Source organism: Hirundo rustica, chromosome 8, assembly GCF_015227805.2.
Source record: "Hirundo rustica isolate bHirRus1 chromosome 8, bHirRus1.pri.v3, whole genome shotgun sequence".
NCBI lineage: Eukaryota > Metazoa > Chordata > Aves > Passeriformes > Hirundinidae > Hirundo > Hirundo rustica.
This window is the reverse complement of record NC_053457.1, coordinates 33,580,399-33,599,308: the sequence shown is the minus strand read 5'-3', so window position 1 is coordinate 33,599,308 and position 18,910 is coordinate 33,580,399. Positions and strand designations below refer to the sequence as shown.

The following is an 18,910-nucleotide window of genomic DNA, read 5'->3' as shown; positions in this document are numbered from 1 at the left end:
ACCTATTGATGTCAACTAAGAACAATTAAACTTGGCAATCAACACTAATGCCGATAAGGAACTGCCTTAAACCCTTGTTTTCTAACAGCTTGCCCTTTAAATTATTTACCAGAAAGTCCCATAAAAATGAAAAACCTTCCTGTGCAAGTGCAAGTCCTGTGGCTTTTGGACTCCTGCAAGCCAGGAAAGTGTGAGCAGAACTATTAGGGATTCTCCTAGCAACCCATCCTCAGCAGCATCCTGCTCCTGCTCCTCCTCCTCCCCCTGGAGCAGGGACAAAGCCTTGCCCAGATTTACATGACAAAATAATGCTAAAGAAACCTTCCCTCCTCTCGTCCTGGGAGCCAGAGCTGCAGAGCACAGGGAGAAAAATCAGCATCGCTCTCTTAACAGTGACATTATTTTTTTTCCAGCCCACTAAATCCCAGCAAATGTTTGAGATCAGAACGCTCTGAATTCCCAGGGAGTATCTTGTGACATTGCATTTGTTCCACTGGGGAAGTTAATAGTTATTAACTCACCCCATAAGTCTGCACTGGTTTTAGTGCAAGTGCAAATCTCCTGTTAATGGTGCTATTCCTTGCAAAATTCTGTTATGGGGAAAATAACCCTTATTTTCCAGAATTTTATCACGTTGAACGGGTTCCTTTTAATTTTATGCACGGAACAATATAGGAAGCAACAAAACCTTAAGCATTATTAAAATTTGTGTTCTGAAAGCATAGTAGGGATGTCAAAATTAAAAGAAAATTGCCTCTACCAGCTGCATTCAGGGAAAGTGGCTTGGTTTGTAAGGAAAATTCTAAGTAGTTTATCCTCCAGTAGATTCCTGTTTTATCTAAAAGTCTCCAGGCTTATTAAATCGTACATTTTATTTGTTGCCACTTAGCTCTGAAGCTGAAGCTCACAAGAGCATTTAAAGGCATTTATTGGGTATCTCAGCCATTAGCTATGATTTTCTACATCACTCTCACAGAGCCTGCCAATGGATGGGAGGGGGGAAAAGACAAATCCAATGCCACAGGATCCTGACAATTCCAAAGGAAGACTTCCAAGGCGCTTGGAAATGCAGCAGTAAGGATGACTAGGGTATTGAGCAATAAATAAGGAAGCTCAAGAGAGAGAAAATTCAAGTTCAGTGCCTGAGGGTTGCAAAACAGTTAAAAAAAAAAAATACTGGTTTGACATTTAGCAGCACTGCTAAGTCTGTTATTCTACATGAACGATTCTGTGACGGAATACAGACAGGCTGGGCTACCCCATCAGTTTTCCTAATAATCCTCTCATCTAAATACTGGGAATACCTGCAACCAGGTTTATCTGCAAGTCAATATTTCTCCTCAGTCCTTTTGTATTAAAACCCTCCAGAAATTCCTAGCACAGGCAAAGTTTCTGCAAACAATTTTTATAATTAAAAACTGCCTAAGATAATACGTATTTTCCAATGTTTTTATCATGACAGTCTTCTTTACTGGACATTACTTTTAGGATGACACTAAATTATTTTTAAGTTTCTAACATAGCAACACTGTCAGCTAATTAACAATTAGATTCCTCTGAAAAGAATAAAAATACTCATTTAATGAAGTCAAACTGTATGGGATATTTAGAATTAACATTAGGTTTCTATACTGGATTTGTTTCTATGAAGTAAATCTGAGTTTCTTTCTGCTCTTTAACAGTACAATTGGATAAATATTCCATGGATAAACTTATGACTTATAGACATCAAATAGTTTTTGTAAAGTAAATGGTTTAAGATGGTATTTAAGCATATAAAATGTTATCTGAGGCAGTGAGGGTTTCTCAGAATGTCCAGCCTGGAAATATCCAGAAGCCTAAAGATGCTGCAGATCACTTCCCACTTTCCATGCAAAAAGCCAATTATTTCCAATTCCCTGCATTATTTTAAGCCAACCCATCCATCCACAAAATCCTGTGCGCTCTTAATACGTGCACAGATGTTTCCAGCTGCATCTCCAAAGCCTTCCTTTGCTCTGGAAACCCAAGGACTGCAATCTGTGCCTTTCATCTGGGCACTTTAAGCCCACTCTGCGTACTCACGCATCCCGAATCTGCTTCTGTGTCATAAAACTGACAGAGAGAAAATGGAAATTGCAAGGTGAGCTCCAAATCTCCTCTCCCCTCGTTAACCAATCAGTCTGCAAATCCCACACCGTAATTCTCCTCCCAGAGCAGTGACTCTGCAGAGTTTGGGATGCAGAGTGCAGGTCCTGCAAAGATCTGTGCCCCCTAACTGGTGGTTTCCATAATTGCCCTGAAGATTTTACCCTGACTCAAAGCTTCTCTGTGCATCACTTTTTTAGTTATTATTATTAGTTAATAGTTCATTTCCATGTTCAAACGCAGAAGAATGCTGCTTAAGGGTAATCAGCCACAAGTTTATAAACAAATCAAGGCTAAAACCTGAAAAACTAAGTTTGTGATTATTTACATATTTAGTTTAGCAAATCAGCTCTTTGTTTGGAGTAAGTACAGATAAAAATTTGAACTCTATTATCCACATGTAATTGGCATCTACAACTAAAATTCAAATTCAAAGGTTTTATTACCCCCCTTACAGCACGATCCATAAAGTGAGGAACTCCAACTCTGTAGTTTCCTCAAGTATCCAAAACTCCTGCAGAGATGATGCCGTGGCAGTGCCTAAATAAGCCAAAACAGGAGGCAACACTTTTTCAAAACCAAAAATGAAACTGAACAGGAAATATTTTATCAACTCTTCTCTGTGCAGCGTTTAACTCACAGCTCTTAGCTCAACTGCTCTTTTATCAGCTGAGCACAGAGAGTTCCCCTCAGAGACACCGGGATCCTAGCAGGGCTTCAAAAAAATAATAAAAAAAAATCTACTTCTTTTGGTTGTTGTCATTCTTAATCACAGATAGCTCTAAAATTATTACTCCCAGCTTCTAGTGGGAACAAAAAACTCTGGATCAGCTAAATCAATCAGGCCTGTGCAGTTGGGAAAGGGAGACGGGCAATTTGGTGAAGAATCAATTTATTGGCTATTAAAGATATGCTTAAAATTAACTGCAGAATAAAATTCTCCATTTATCTACTCTGGAGGGTATCTCCAGACTCCTGGGAATTCCATGGGAAGTCATCCCAAACAAACCCAGCCAACCTGCAGCCCCCAAAAATGATGGGATTCAAGTGGGAGGTAAAAGCATCTGAATATTGAGACAGGTCACAGACACTAATGAAATATCAAGTCAATACTTGAAAATGAATTGCATGTTAATGGATCCTGCTGTCAAATAAGCAAATGCCCAAAAACTCCCTTTGACAGCTCCGAGGAATCCTAAGAGATGGTTCTAAAGGGTGACTTACAGAGCTAACAGCCAATTTTTGTAGTCTTTTTGGGTAAAAACGTGGCTTTCTCAGACACAGATCCTGAATATTTCACATCTTTGTGAATGCAACGTTTCATTTTTGCCACAGTTTCTTGGGAGCTCTGAAACTCCCACTGGCAGATTTGGAACTAATGGCTGTAATGGCTGTTGTGGTCTTGTATTTAGGTTTTTTTTTTTTGGTTTTTTTTGTCAGCTCTTTCATTTACCAGACTGTTGTAGAAAATTTGCTTCCAGTAATTCTGAAGCGCAGAGTTTTGGGGTTCGACAGCGGTTTTAACAAGAGATTTTAATGTGGTCCAGCTGCAAGCTAAAGGACCGGGTTTGTTTCTTAGCAGCACTTTTTTCACTAAAACATTCCCAAATTCCAGCCCTAGATGGACAAAAAGATGGATGGCTGTGCTCCCTACCGGCTCTGTTTGCAGAATGTCCCTCAAATAAAGGCATCTCTTCAGTCACAAACACAATTACAATTAAAATACAGCCCAAACCAGCCAGGACAGGACACTGATGTTCCCCCAAAACTGACTCCTTATTTAGGAACAATTTCAACTGGAACAAATAATTCCTGACATTCAATTGTTGTAGATATTTTCCCCTCAAAATCTGTCCCTATTTGTAACTCATGTGTTAAAGGCACAGGGATAATTGATCTTACCCCCCTACTCTACTTTTATCTTAGGACTCTCCCTTAAAATTGCCATTTTATTCTCTTTTTTCCACCCAAAACAGAGACTTGGTCACCTTGACGTCAGATCCTAGGCTTGTATATATAAAATACCCTGTTGAAAGCTGGGATCTGGCAACCTCAGATTCCATTAGTGGAATGGTTTTGTCCTGAATTTTCCTTTCTTTTTGCTTCTTCTACAGACTTTGCACGACAGCAGTCACAGAAAAACTTCTTCCCCTTCTCCAACGACTGCAGCTCCCTCACCACTCCCTGAACACCCCAAGGCAGACAGAAAAAGGCAAACTAGGGGGAAATCTGGAATATATCAGTTCCTTCTTCACAAATTACCAGGGCCAGCAAATTAAAACATGAAAAAAACATTAAGTAATGACAAGTTTTCATGAGGTTTTTGACCCAGAAGTCCAACCTTGGACTCTGTGCCATGCACATCTGTGTCTATCTTTAGGCAAGTGTTACTTATACTTTTAAACATCATAAACATTCAGTTTTCCACTGGAAATGATTTCCTCATTAAGCTTTTCTTACTTTAAATGTAGACTAGTCAAGGATTCATTCCCTTGTGCCCCTGAGTTGGCTTTCTAAAACAGATGCTATTATGGCACTTAACTCTTCAAGAGTTTCACGTATTTTATTAAATAGACAAAGGAATCTTAATTAAAAACATATTTCAAGTACACCTGAAAGTCCCTTTACTTGTTTTACATTGTACTCCCGAGCCCCTCTGAGGGCTTCAACAGGAGATATATGCAGAATGTTTGGATTAAGTGGGAATTTGGTAATTCAGCAAGTCTCAGGGAGAAATTTGTGCAACGGGAAAGTAAAAATTACAACTTCAAATGAGGTGTAAAAATGAAATCTTAATTATGCAGCTACTCCAAATCCCCTATGATCTGTACAACCCCTGAAGTATGGGGTTTTTTAGGGGTAGATGCTGTGTTAAGCAGTTGGCATCTTCTCCTCCTTGAGAAGGAGTTTATATTTCAATGGCAGATTAAATAATTTCAGTGAATCATCACAGGTTTGGAGGTTTTTTAGTGCTTTAGGATCTTTGGGGATAAACAGCTGTATCATAAAGGCACATTACTGCTTCTAGGAAAGGATGAGTTGTTTTGCATTTGAAGCAAAACCTTAATTGATGCACTGCTGACTTCCTCCAAAACTTCACTAATTCATAAACTTTATACATCCAGCACTACCAACCAGTTGCTAATAATAATTAATCTGTATTTAGTTGTAGCCATGTGGAAATTTTTTATAAAAATCCAAGTAACGACACCTCTAATGACCAATTAATTCCTTGCAAAGAACGCTGAATACATTACACAGCAGAAACGTGTTTGGTAAGCAAGCAGACTCTAAAAATAATGCCAGTCTGACACTTCTTGCTATAAACATTTGCATTAAAGGAGAGTTAAGGGTGGGCAGAGCTCTCAACTTTTCATCACTTGGACAAAGACGCTTGGTTTTCAATTTCAGTTCAGTAACTATCAGGTAAATTCAGAGGACTGGCTTCCTGGGGGCACATATTCCTGAAGGAAACTGCTTCCTAGGAAGCCCTGGCATGACAGCCATGGTCTTATCCTAGGAAAATAGCTGTGGAAAAACTTCTGGCACCAGGAAACTTCCTCTCTGAGGAGCAGGTATTCACAACAGATTGAGATAAAAAGATAATTTGTATCTCTGATGAAGATACAAATCTCTAGAACACCACCAAGGGCTGCGACTCCACAGAACCCAGCGCCTCGGTCGCGAGTCGCAGCCGTTTCATCGGGATAACAGGAACATGACTCAAATACTGCAAAAACCTCAGGGGAAAAAGTAACATTTCTGTTGTAACTTGAGGCTTTTCGCACTGTTTTTGGCTGCAGGCATCATGGTGAGTAAGGAGCCCAGCAAATGTTTACTCACCGCCTCGGACAGCGACGTCGAGCCCGCGGCTTCCCTGGCGCTGGAGATGAAATACGCGCTGGATCCCAACCGGCAGATCAAGAAACGGAACAAAGCCCTCCAGGTGAGGTTCAAGGATATCTGCGAGGCCCAGAACGAGCAGAGGGACAAGCAGCTCTCCACCTCCTCCACGCAGGACCCTGACAAGAAGGAGGCCAAGGCCATCTCCTACAAGACGGCCTATCGCAAGTACATGACGGTGCCCGCCCGCAGGTCCATCCCCAACGTCACCAAGAGCACAGGAGTCCAGACTTCCCCTGATCTCAAAAAGTGCTACCAGACCTTTCCCCTGGACCGGAAAAAAGGGAATATTCTGAAAAGCGCCTCGACTGTGGACACGTTACCGAGCGAGAACAACGGGTTCCTGATCGAGGTGAAGGACAGGGAGGGCCGGGGCTCGGGCGAGGCCGCGGCGTGGGGCAGGAAGGCCGGCAGCCTGCAGACGGCCGAGTTCATCTCCCACATCTCCGAGCGCGCCGCGCAAGACAACGGCGCCGAGGCCTGGAAAAGCAGCGATTTGCACAGTTCTCCCAAAGAGCCGCCTCCTCCTCTGCCCAGCTTGGCCGAGCCCGGCGAGGAGGAGCGGGCGCGGCCGCCCGGCCGGGGCAGAGCGGCGGCGGCGCGGCTGGGGAGCGACGAGGCCGCCCAGCCCCTCCACGGGAGGGTCTTCAAGACTGAAGTGGCCACCGTTTACCTGCCGGCCTCGCAGCCCGACCTGCCCGGCCTGGGCGACTGGGGGCCGTGCCCCGAGGAGGACGACAAGAGGACGGTGCAGCTGAACGGGGTGCAGCCCCCGGCCGGAGATGCCCGAGCGTGCGCGGCGAGGCCGCAGTGCCCGGCCCCCGAATGTAGTGACCAGAGCCTGCAGGTCAACGTTGCGCCCATGGAGGAGAGCCAGCCCTGCCGGACGGCTGTGGCCGTGAGCCAGGAATGCCAACAAATCGTGCCTCACACCGAAGTTGTGGACTTGAAAGCGCAGCTTCAGATGATGGAGAGCCTGATCAGCTCTAGTCAGGAGACCATCAAAGTGTTGTTGGGTGTTATACAGGAGCTAGAGAAGGGAGAAGCTCACAGGGAAGGGTGAGTAGAAGCTTTTTTAATGAGTATGAGCTGATTGAAATGTCTTTTCCACCTTGAGTTTGCTGATGTCAACGCGCCCCTGCCGTCGCGCACGTGGCGCTCCTCACACGGAGTTTTGCTGCTTTAGGAGAAGCCTGCCAGCAGCGTTCAGATTGCTATCTGCCAGTCTCAGGGTGTAATTAAGTAATTATTTAACGAAGGGCCCATAATACATCTTTTTGTGCCTTTTCTAAGGAGCACAGAACGAGCCGCTCTCCAAACAGGATTAGCGAGGATGTTTTCACATCAGCAACTTGCATTAGCCGTAATTCCTCTCACGGCATGAAAAGCAGTAGCAAAACCTTAATTCTGTAAGAGACTTACCTTTTTAAGATTAAGGGATATTATTACAACTCATAATATAATTCCCTTAATGGCATATGAATCTCATCTGGTTTCCTTTCACCTGAATTTTTCGTGGTATTTCTCTCAGAAGGAAATGAAATGAAAACTTTGAATATCAAAGTCTTCTTTAGAGCTTCCACGCAGCTCTAAACACAGCAAACCCAAGCAGAAAGAAACAAAATTGTGTTTCCTTTATCCCTAACATTCATTACTTAAATCAACCCATAAAGCATTAAAAATACTGAAACTGTAACTCAGTACAACCTTTAGTCTTTATCTGGACAGTTCAACCCACCTTTTATCACCTTAACAAACATTTTGCAGACCGACTTGCCTTCGTTCCCTCATCTTTATTCAGTGAACATACCTCAAAATGTATGTGTGCTGTTTGTGTGTTTTGAAATACTTCTGTAATTAAATCACAATTTGCCAGAAGAGATCAGGATTTTAAAATTAAGAAACCAGCAGCTCGTGCAACTTGAAGCAGCACCTGCTTTTGTTTGAGTCATAAAAGTTCATCTTTAATTTAAATTTCTTTAGGAATGGAGAAATCATGTGAATCCTTAAAATGTTTGACATTAAAAAGTCATCTTAGCTGGAACCTGCTGTCAACACAGCCATTGTGGTTTTAGTTTATTTTACAGCTGGTTATATTATTATTTATATCCTTATCAATATCAAAGACCTTATCAAGTCCTGGATACTCAGACTGGGATGTTTCTTGGCCTGCCTGAAAACCACATAGGTTTTAATGATCTTAAAGATATTTTCCAACCTAAACAATTCTGTAATTCCTTTTTCTTTTTAATTATTATTCAGAAAAAAAAAACTCCCGTGACTTTCTTAACTTAGAGAAACTGCAGGAGCTTTGGCAAGAAGTGCCAAACTGCTTTTTAAATCACAAAATACAGAAACTATTTCATCATCATAACTCATCACCCGCTCGTCAAGAACCGTGAGCACACAAACACCCACGTCACCCCCAGAGTCACCTGCTATAAATACTCTGCAATACCCATACAATTACATATCCAGATTTTATCCCTTCCCAAAAATAGGTGCAGCAAATACGGGATTTTTATTGCCCTGACAGAGCAGAGCTGTTAATGCAGCCAGTGTTAAGAGTGTATCCCTGCCCTGGGCACAAAGCAGATCTTGGCCAAAATATCGAGGACTGTCTTCAAATAATTCCTCTGCAGCTGTCAGCCTTACAAAGCTGCATTAGCCCTAAAATGGTGAAATTATCCATAGATCCCAGTTTAGAATATCTTTACAGCCTCTTAGACACTCAGACTCGTGTACTGGAGTTTACAAGACTCCATTTGACCAAGAAGAGCCTATTTATTAGCACTGCTTTAGACCTGGAGCCGCTTCCAGCTGCTCCTGCACATGCTGCAGACATGTCCCAGACCTGCTGGGCATGGAGGCTGTGGAGACGGGGAGGGAAGGAGAAGAAGGGAGATGCACACTTGCACATTTTCGCATCCCTGCATTCCAGACTCCTCCAATTTTGTGGCACAATCTGGAAGGAGACTGCACAGCTTTGTGTTCGAGACCTTCCGCAGTGATCCCTCCCTCCAGAGCTGGGAGAACACTCTGTTCTCCTGCAAACACCAACACATCATTAACACCAAGCCTGTCTTTATCCCCAGCTCCCTCAAATTACACAACTCCTGCAATAATAAGCTGCCCCATCCCTTTCTGAGAATAATTCTTGCCAGTTGCTGCATTCATCCTACAACATCTTTGCCACAGACCCTGTGTAAACTGTTACATATCTCCTCAGAGCCAGCATATTGAGCTTTTTTCCTTTAACAACCTGGTTTTAGGTCAGTTTAGATCAAGAAATTAAAGTTCTAGCATAGTTCTACTGTTTATTGTAGCATCTTCCATCAGCTAGAATAGGAAGAGACATTTTGTATTTATGGAACTCACCTGCTTTTCTGATGTACATTAAATTCCTTAGAATAACATGTTGCAAGAAACAAATAAAAACAACACGCTGCTGGTAAAGGAAAAAAAAAAAAAATAAACAACACCAAGAGCAAAAAACAAAGCCCCAGCTGAATTCCTCAATCAGATTTTTCTGCCTTTAAGGAAATCAGTGTTCTTTAAGTGCTGTTGCAGTGCCATGGGACTGGTGCTCAGTGGATTCATTTTCACTAATATGCTGTAGGTCCTGAACTGCTATTACTGCAATTCATCACCTAATGAGTCGATGGCAGCAGAATTGCAGCAGCATCTCTGAAGGCAGCAGTCTCATCCTTTGGGTGCCTATCATCTATGTGTGCTTTTGAAAATGTCAGTGCTCCATCATCTGCAATTAGCAACAACAGCCAGCACTCAACTCTGCTCAAGGGAAGGGGAAAGCCACGGGAGCAGGAGGAGAAACACAGAAACTGTGATCCCCCTCCAACATCAAAGGGCGTTATTAAAATTCTGTACTGTGCGCACCGTTATTTACTAAATCTTTGGCAAAATGGCTGTTCTACCTCTCTGTGTGGAAGCTTCTTAAAAAAAAAAAAAAAAAAAAAGGCAAATTACATCCCAGCAAACATTGCTGATGCCTTAAGTCAAGCATGAAGGAAGTGCAGAGCTGCAGCTTCAATTAAGAGTCCCAGCTCAGAGTTAAAAAAAAAAAAAAAAAATTGAATATTAGATGATGCAGGGTGCAGCTTTACAACACAAACCCAACTTTATGTTCCAGTTTTACTCTGATAAATTATCAGCCATCTCACTTTACAGACGCATTTGCCTGTGTGCAGATGGAGAATTTAGGAAGCCAAATGGAGGGAGCATCACTAAGGCTGACAGGACTGCAAGCAAAATGCAAGTTAATCATTCTAAAACCTGGCTAACGAAGATCCGTGAAATTCAGAACAGAAGATGAGCACGTAATCAGAATTACTTTGCTACTGGAGAACAGCAGTGACCTGCCCTTTAAATCCTTCCCAGTAATCTAGGCCCTCCTCATTATACAACAAATCAGCAATTTTAATAAACAAAGTGCTCAATTTGCCACACAAAAACAAGTCACAGCATTTTGACTCTGCCAGGCCAAATGCTACGCATTATACAAGGGTTAAATGAACCTGTTTCAGAGCTAATTTATATTCCTTTATTAGTCAGCAGTGGTTCAGGAATTTAAAGAGCTCTCAACAAACTCCTTCGAAGAGGCTTTGAGGGAACACGTTGTCATGGATGGAATTTAAACGGCACTGCACGTTTTTCAATGACTAAGGGATTTTTGTGCCTCACGTTCTCATTTCTGAGAAAATAAGCCCAAATTGTGTGTCTGGATGGAGGTTTGCACCCAAAGGAGCATCCTCACCTGAGTCCTGCCTGAGCAGCACTGCCAGAACTCGTCCTCAAGGTCACCCAAGCTGATCCTCCTGCTCAGCAGCGATGCCAAATCAAAGCCAGAGAGCCAAAGCAATTATTGCCTGGGTTGTTTGCTCTGCTCCCTTCCAGGAGCCAGCCCAGCTCTTCAGAGCAGACCAAGGAGCCAGAGCACATCACGGCAGGAACAACCTCAGCTGTCCATCTCAATCCATCCCCCCACACCTTCCAAACTGGGGTTCCTTATTTCACACCCGGAGAAAAGGAAGCTTAAAAGAATTTGCAAGAGCAGAGCCTCTGAAATCACACCTTTTGGGAGTGATGTGCCAGCTGCAGGAATGACAGGACAGAGCTTGGTTTGGGATCTCCCCCCTCGTTGGTTTTGTTTTTCGTTTTTTTTTCACTTACAGCCCAGGCAAAGGGAAGGTTTAACAGGATCATATTTCTAAGAGAAAACCTGGAAATGGAGGGAAACAACAGATAAGCTTAATTACAAAAGACAGCTCACCAGAAATAAATACATGAAAGGCAGAAAGAGTGCAGCCAATTGCATCTGGGATGCACAAATTTTGTCATATTCTGAGTGACTCCGGGTTTTGGGACACTGTAGGAACAGCTTGGGAAGAGGACTGTGATGAGTGCCTTTATTTCCTGCTGTGACCTTTTTTCCATCCATCCACTCTGCCTGGAATCACCTCTGAAATGGTCACCCTCATTTCATTATCCCCAAAACTACCTCCTAAATTCTTCCCTCTTTTCTCTCTCGTGGGAGCTGCTGTACTTTGGGGTGTGCATCGTTTACAGATTGCTCCCAAACACAGATACAGCCAAACACCTGGGAAACTGGAACAATCCAGCTCCCTGAGGCACAGCCAGGAAATCTCTTTGGATGTATCTTCCTTAGACAAGAAAAAGGAGTAATGTTTGCACAAATCAGAGCTTGGTGGATCATGTGATCCTTCAGCCAGTGGTGGTTGAGTGCTGCTCACTCAACCCAAAGCAGGAGCAGTCCTAAGACACCAAAAATCCATTTCCCCACCCTCACCGTAAGGAATTTGGTTTTCCAAGCTCTGAATCAGCCCTTTCCTGCTCCCCCAAGCACAGCCGGAGCAGAGCAGGCACACACTGACACCCCACCACTGGAACTATACCATTATATTCCAAAACTCCATGGAGGTTACTCCAACACCTGCTGCCAGTCCGTGGGATCCCCTTGACCCCTCTTACCCAAAATTCTCTGACGTAAAAAAATCCGAAACCAACCAACGACAGCTGATGATGTAAGACTGATCACTGAAATATCGAGTATCATTGAAGGTAAATATTCCAGCATCACTCAAGGTTTAACCTCAAATTCCATTTTTTTAACATCAAATTCCATTTTTTTTAACCTGAAATTCCATTTTTTAACCTCAAATTCCAATTTTTTAGCCTCATATTCCATTTTTTTCCAAATCAGCTCCCTAAATCTGGAGCTACATCTCCAAAGGCAGGTACCAGGAGTATCAGAGAGCACAGTATCCCACAGGCCTTCAAACCAGGACGAGATTTATGTTTTTTGATAGGATTTTTCATTAGAGTCGGACACATTTATTCTGGGGCTGATAATCCAAGTTTCAGATCAGATTGTCAGAGTGGATAAAAAGGGCAAAGTCTCACAGTTCACAGGCATCGTGGAACATTAATGTGTAATAATTCAGAGTACCTGGATACTATAACATTGAAGATAAAGAGCTTTTAAATAACCCTGCTGTCAGAGCCACATTCTGTCAATCCTTTGTGAGGAATACAGTGGTAGGAGGCTTTCAGCAAGGAAATGAGGGACAAAAAAAAAAAAAAAAAAAAAAAAAAAAAAAAAAAAAGGGAAAAGTGAACACTTAACAACAAGCAGAACGTGGAATCAACACTAAAAAAAAAAAAAAAAAGGAATAATCTTTTTAGCAGAGTTACTTGGTATTAATACTGTTTTCTCCCCCCAAAAAATGCCATTAGGAATGTTCTGAATCTCAGAAAATAGAACTTATTTTGCTAATATAGTCCAGCTTTTTATCTGCACATACTGAGTGGGCACAATTCAATGGAAACTTATTTGAAATACTGTGAAAAATAATTTGATTTCTATCTGGTTGCTATTCACTGGACTTTAAAACCAAGAAGAAATGTCATTCCCCACCACACCTCCCTGCTCCAGCCCGGGATCAGCAGCTTCAAAGTGAAATTAAGGTTCAGGACTTTTCCAGCAGATTGGCTGTAAGGACACAAAGGCCAATAAAAGCAAATCCCCACAATTCAAATCTAGAAACGCTGATGGAGTCTATTAATGAGAGACTAGAAAAAAAAGGGCAAGCAACCAATGTTTTTGCTAAATATATCTATAGGAATTACCACGGATCAGAAGCTTCCCAATGTCACCAAGCTGCCCAAATTAGACGCCTACAAGGGGAGTTTTCCTGTGTAAATCAGTCTTTTTTTAAAAAAAGAGGATGAGTGAAGGTAAGGAATTATCAAGTTTTCACAATTAGAATAATCCTTTAATAACTACAGTTTAGCTGTTGGCAGTATCAGAATGCAGAGCCATGAGCCTGTAAAAATGGGACCAAAATGAGCTTTACAGTGTTAAATTTCTCACTGCTGTTCCTTCACCAGGAGATGAAACAAGTGATTTCTAATTGACACCTCCTCCTGAGCCCCTGTGCTTGCACAAAGGTGCAATTATCTCTTATCCTGACTGAGGAAAAAGGGCAAAAAAAAGAGGAAAAAGACTGTCTGAAGACAGGGGTGCTTTGTTTTTAAACTGCAGAAGCTCCAGCTACCCCAGGTTCCAGATTTGGGACAGGCTTAACAAAGCTCCTGTGCAGCACATGTAGGAAAGTGAAGGTGAAAAAATGGGAGACAATGGAGACCTGAGCTGGATTCAGGTACCTGGGGCTTGGAAGGAGAGGATCTTTAAAGTCCCTCCCAACCCACACAGCCTGGGATCTGTGGCCTGAGGAAAATGGAAGTGAGGAGTTCCCAGGCATGGATGTGTCCATCCTCCCTGATCCCACCCCTGGACCTCACTGACACCTGAACAAAACTGAGGTGTCTACCCTGTCCCACAGCTCCACAGGTTTTGCTTTGAGCTTTGCCAAAACAGAGGAATTTTGGAGATGGATGAGTAATTCCCTGCCATAGAACCATTTTTTTCCCCAAGTAAAACAGTAGTTAGTAAAACACCTCAGTGAAACTGGGACAATTCCAAGCTTTTTGTGATGGTTTTTGCATGTCACAGAGGGATCAGTGCTCCAGGTCAACCAGGAAGGAAAGTTGCCATTGCAAGGGAGGCTGGAAATCCCTCCAAACATTCCCAGCTGTGTCTGGACCTCTTTTCCTAATAGGAAGATGATGGGAGATGATCTCTACCCCATTACTGCAAGAACCAACCAGAAGAGGAGAAACATAACTACACGGGGGAACACTGGGATTTTTTTCCCCTCAATTCCAGTATCAGAGAATCCCAGAATGGTTTGGGTTGGAAAGGACCTTAAAAGACCATCCCATTCCATCCCTGCCATGGGCACGGACACCTCCCACTGTCCCACAAGCCCCATCCAACCTGGCCTTGGGCACTGCCAGGGATCCAGGGGCAGCCACAGCTGCTCTGGGCACCCTGTGCCAGGGCCTCCCAGAGAACAATTCCTTCCCAAAATCCCATCTCCATCAACTTTTTTTCAGTTTAAAGCCACAGAAGCTGTGTGTGGTGCAGTAACTCCTCAGCATGAGAGGCTGGATTGCAGAGGTATTTTGGCATTAAGAAGGAAGTTTATGCTCCAGAATGGTTTGAACCTGGCGTGAGTTAGGTCATTTCTTTGAAAAATAAGAGATTTGTTGATTTTATTGTCATCCACACAAGCTGTGAAGGAATTTCCAGGGATGGGACCTGGCACTGTGGACAAAACTCAAGCAACTGCCACGCTCCAGGTCTGTGGATTCTCCTCAAATTCCCATTATCCAAGGAAATAAGAAAACACAAAGTACTGGGACCTGCTCAGGCTGCAACAGGCAGAGTTCAGCACTTCGATGATCCTTCCTGCTGCTTTTTGGTTTTATCTCCATACATTCTCCCATCCTTGTTGCAAGTACAGGATCCCAGAATCATTTAGGTGGGAAAAGACCTCCAGGACCGTGGAGTCCAAGCTGTGCCTGATCCCCACCTTGTCACCAGCCCAGAGCCCTGGGTGCCACGTCCAGGCCATCCTGGAACCCCCAGCACTGGCTCCACACAAACACCAGCAGCAGTGGCCAGCAGTTCTCCTCCCTCTTTTAATTTTATGCTACTGCACAACATTTGGAATTTCAAACAAGTCTGGCTGATGCAGTTATTATCTGAAGCCAGTGTAGGCTTAGAGATACAATGCACAAAGGGTATTTGAGCTCGCACTGAAATCTTAATCACAGCCAAATGATGAAATAATACCACAGATTCTGATTTCTGCCATCTTCCCTCCTTTATAGAAACGATTCCTGAGAGCAGCCTCAATTTACAAGTCCAAGCCAAGCAGAACCCAGGTGTTGTGTTTTATTAGTAGGAACTCCTCAGCTCAGCACCGTGGGAGCTGTGAGGGTGCAAGGATTTCCACCATTTGATACATCACCCCAGCTGCTCCCAAAAGTTACACACACCAAATGAAACAAAAAATATAAATAGAAAATGGACTGGGGTGTGTAAGAGCAGCGGGAGGTGGGAAGAGGACCACTTGAAGCTGCAGGAAAGGATGGCTGGGTGCAGCAGATCTGATGATGAGCTGCTGGCGCAGGAGGCTCCAAGGATCCAGGTAACGACCCCAAATCCCTGAATCCTCCATCAGGGGAAAGCACAGCAGAGAGATGTGGGATGAAGGGGGAAGGGCCAGAGCTCATCCCAGCCTCACTACTGCAATGTGCTCCCGATAACCTGCTGGGAGTGCCTGGCCTAGGAATTACACACCAGCAATGCAGCTGCTGTCCCACCAGGGCAAACTCCCTGAACTGTTAGTAACACCAGGAGCTGACATTTTAATTATCCTCCTGATTTTTCTGATGACACAACAGAGGCACAAATATTCGGGAGAGATGTTTAGCCTCGTACACAGCTAATTCCTGTAAGATTTTGTGATTTCACCTGAAATACATTTTAATTCTCTTCGTTCTTACTGTGTTCTTTTTTAAAGTCCTATTAAAACACAAATTTATTAAAAAAACAACTCTCCCTGACTAACCTGAGTATAATCCAAAATGTATTTACAGGGTGAAAGCGCTTGAATTGCTGTTGTGGGAGTCGTGCTGTACGCCCACAGTGCAAATACCTCAAAAAGCAAATTAGTCATCTGCTTCCAACTGTCAGGATGCAGCAAAAGACAAACCACTGTCTTGGAAAGAGCCTGAAAAATCTCACCATTGAGTTTCTGTACATGACAAAGGGTTTTTTTTCAGAAACGAAATCAGTAGTATCAGCCCAGAAATAAAAAGAGAGAGAGAGGAATGTTCAATGTGGGAATGTCAGGTTGGATGGGGTTTGAAAAAATCTGGGATTGTGGAAATTGTCCCTGTCCAGGGCAGGGGGTGGAATGGGATGAGCTTTGGAGAGAGGAAAACTCTTCTCATTAAGGTTTAGTTAATCCTTAGTTAGAAAACCACCCAGGAGCACAAAGCTGGGATCACTTAGACCTGTGTGATCTCCGAGGGGAAGACAAAACAAAGGGAAACAGGAAAAAAATGCAACAAAACCACAGAAAAGAGAAAAATAGTTAGGGGGAAAACCAAAAATAACCCAAGCACATTAAACCCTGAAACACACGGAACAAATCCATGTTTGCATCCAGAAGAGCCTCAAGGTAATTCCTCTAAGCACAACATCCATCCTGCTTTTTATCATCTCTAAACGCAAACTGCTAATTGGTAATTATCAACTTGAGGAAAACACAGCAGCAAAAAGGTTAAAACCAATTTTCTACTCTGAAAGCGATTTTTCAGAACACATTTAGAAGCCAAAGGCTAGCCCAAGGTGGTTTAGACCTGCCCAGACCTGGTTTGGGAGCAGAACCTGAAGTTCTTAGAGAAACTAGCGGTTTTCATCCACTAAAAAGCTGATTTTGCTGATACAAATGTATTTGTATGAGTTTCCCATTGAACTAAAGTGGTAAATCTTTCCTAGGGCAGAACAAACCTCTAGGGCTAAGCAGGATTTATTTTAACCTAAAATAAGATGCAAAAGATGTACAAGAGATTTTTCTGCATTTTACATGGCAGAAAAATGATTTACTCAAGTCAGAAGGACAACTAAAGCTCTCGTGACAAAGTGGAGTCATTTTATTGTGCCAAAAGGCAGATTATCTTCATAATAATAATAACAATAATGCCAATTTTCTCTTGAAGCACAGTTACTGGAATTGTCAGTTCTGTAATATTTTAGAGGGGGAAACAAAGATTTTGAGAAGCTCTCCATCCAGCTGTTGATTTGTAAAGCATTTTTCTGTAAAGATGGCCAACATTAGGTCACGTTGGATGGGGCTTGGAGCAATCTGGTTTGGGGAAGGTGTTCCCATGGCAGGGGGTGGAACTGGGTGGGTTTTAAGATCCTTTCCAACCCAAACCACTCTGGGATTCTGGGATCAGAAGGTTTAACACCAGCTGTGTTGTGACCTGTCCTAGAAGCTCTCAGGAAATAATAAAACAACTCCAATTAACCCAAAGACTTGAGGAGAAGCAGGGCCTGAACTTCCTCTGAGCAAGGCCAGAGCTCTCACTTCAAACACACTTCAAAGGCCCACTGCCTGCTTAAGATCATTTGTTTCGCTATATTTAAATAACAAACATCAACCAAAACAAAATATTCTTGAAGTCTGTTCATCCTCCTTGCTGGTGATAATCCACCAAAAGTGTGAGGAGCATCGGGACCATCACAGCCACTTCAGGAAATCCTGCCATTAGGGAACTCGATTAATATCAAGTATTCCCTGACTCCCAGCAGAGAAGGAAGGATATCCAGATCTAACAGATCTATCCTTCTAGATCACTTTTTAGGAGCTTTTTCTTTGTTTTCAATAATAATATATATATTTTTTTTTAAATCAGCACACACAGATCTAAGCTTCCCTCTCTCAGCTCAGTGGGGTCTCTCTTAATTTATACAAGCCAAAAAAATATTCAAATGCAAAGATTTTGATGTTAAAGTTGGTATTTTTTTAAAAAAGCCTCCAGCAGGTGCACAAATTCTGTGTTCCACAGGGATTTGGAGGGTGTAATTCCCTCAGGCTGCTCTGAAAATTGCAGCCTGTTCTCAGCTCCTGCCAGTCCATGTAAGCAAAATGGTTGTTCTTCATTATGATATTTTAATACTTGGGAGTGTTAATTGAGGTTAAGATCAGGTTGTGCCCGGAATGGTTAAAAAACCCCAAAACTGTGAGAAAATGAAAGTCTCCTGAAAATAATACGGAAAAATGTGTGAAAAGCTGGAGATGAGATCTCCTTTCCAAGGGGAGATGCAAACAGGGAAACTGAACTCACCTACATCCATCCTTGCTCCAGGACCTTCATGGCCAGGTTGGACAGGAGCACCCTTGGATAGTGGGAAGTGTCCCTGCCCATGGAATTTGATGGGATTTAATGTCCCTTCCAACCCAAACCACTCTGGGATTCTGGGATTCCTGCCCAAGCTGTGCACACGGAAACAGAAAATCCAGGTCTAAGGTACAAAGGATGAAGCTCTGGAGCAGCGGCTCCTCCTCACTGAACATCAGAACACATCACATCCAAACCACCTGAAACTCCAGGAATAACCCCTGGGATCTACACCAGGCCAAACCCAGCCTTCATTTCTCTAAAAAGGCGACAGATTTTCTGTAGGAAACTTTGCCTTGTGGAAGACTTGACATTTGAAAGAATTTATTTTTTTAAACTAAAAATAACAACTTGTTTACTAAGAAAGGACAAAGTTTTTGGTCTCTCTCCTACATTGGAATACTTTCCAAATTACTTTTGGGAGGGAGGAAAAAAATCCAGCTTACTCAAAACACTGCATGGCACAGGGAAAGCATCACCACCTAGAACTCTGCTCTCCTTCTCCTGGTATCCAGACTCT

The 18,910-nt window shown here is 42.9% G+C and overlaps 2 protein-coding genes across 9 annotated transcripts in view; one reads left to right on the top strand and one right to left on the bottom strand.

The window, feature by feature from the left end:
- Nucleotides 1-18,910, bottom strand: part of DOCK1 (dedicator of cytokinesis 1) — a 260,361-nt gene that overhangs the window by 140,901 nt on the left and 100,550 nt on the right. The window lies entirely within an intron of this gene.
- Nucleotides 1-18,910, top strand: part of INSYN2A (inhibitory synaptic factor 2A) — a 40,198-nt gene that overhangs the window by 6,138 nt on the left and 15,150 nt on the right. For 3 of the 4 annotated variants that reach the window (XM_040071175.2, XM_058421542.1, XM_040071176.2), the window contains exon 2: nt 5,931-7,089. In XM_040071175.2, the coding sequence (XP_039927109.1) occupies nt 5,936-7,089 (1,154 nt within the window). In that variant the 5' untranslated portion in view covers nt 5,931-5,935. Of the gene's footprint in view, nt 1-5,930; nt 7,090-9,649; nt 9,953-18,910 lie in introns of those variants that run through there. The other variant, XM_040071177.2, reaches the window with a different exon arrangement.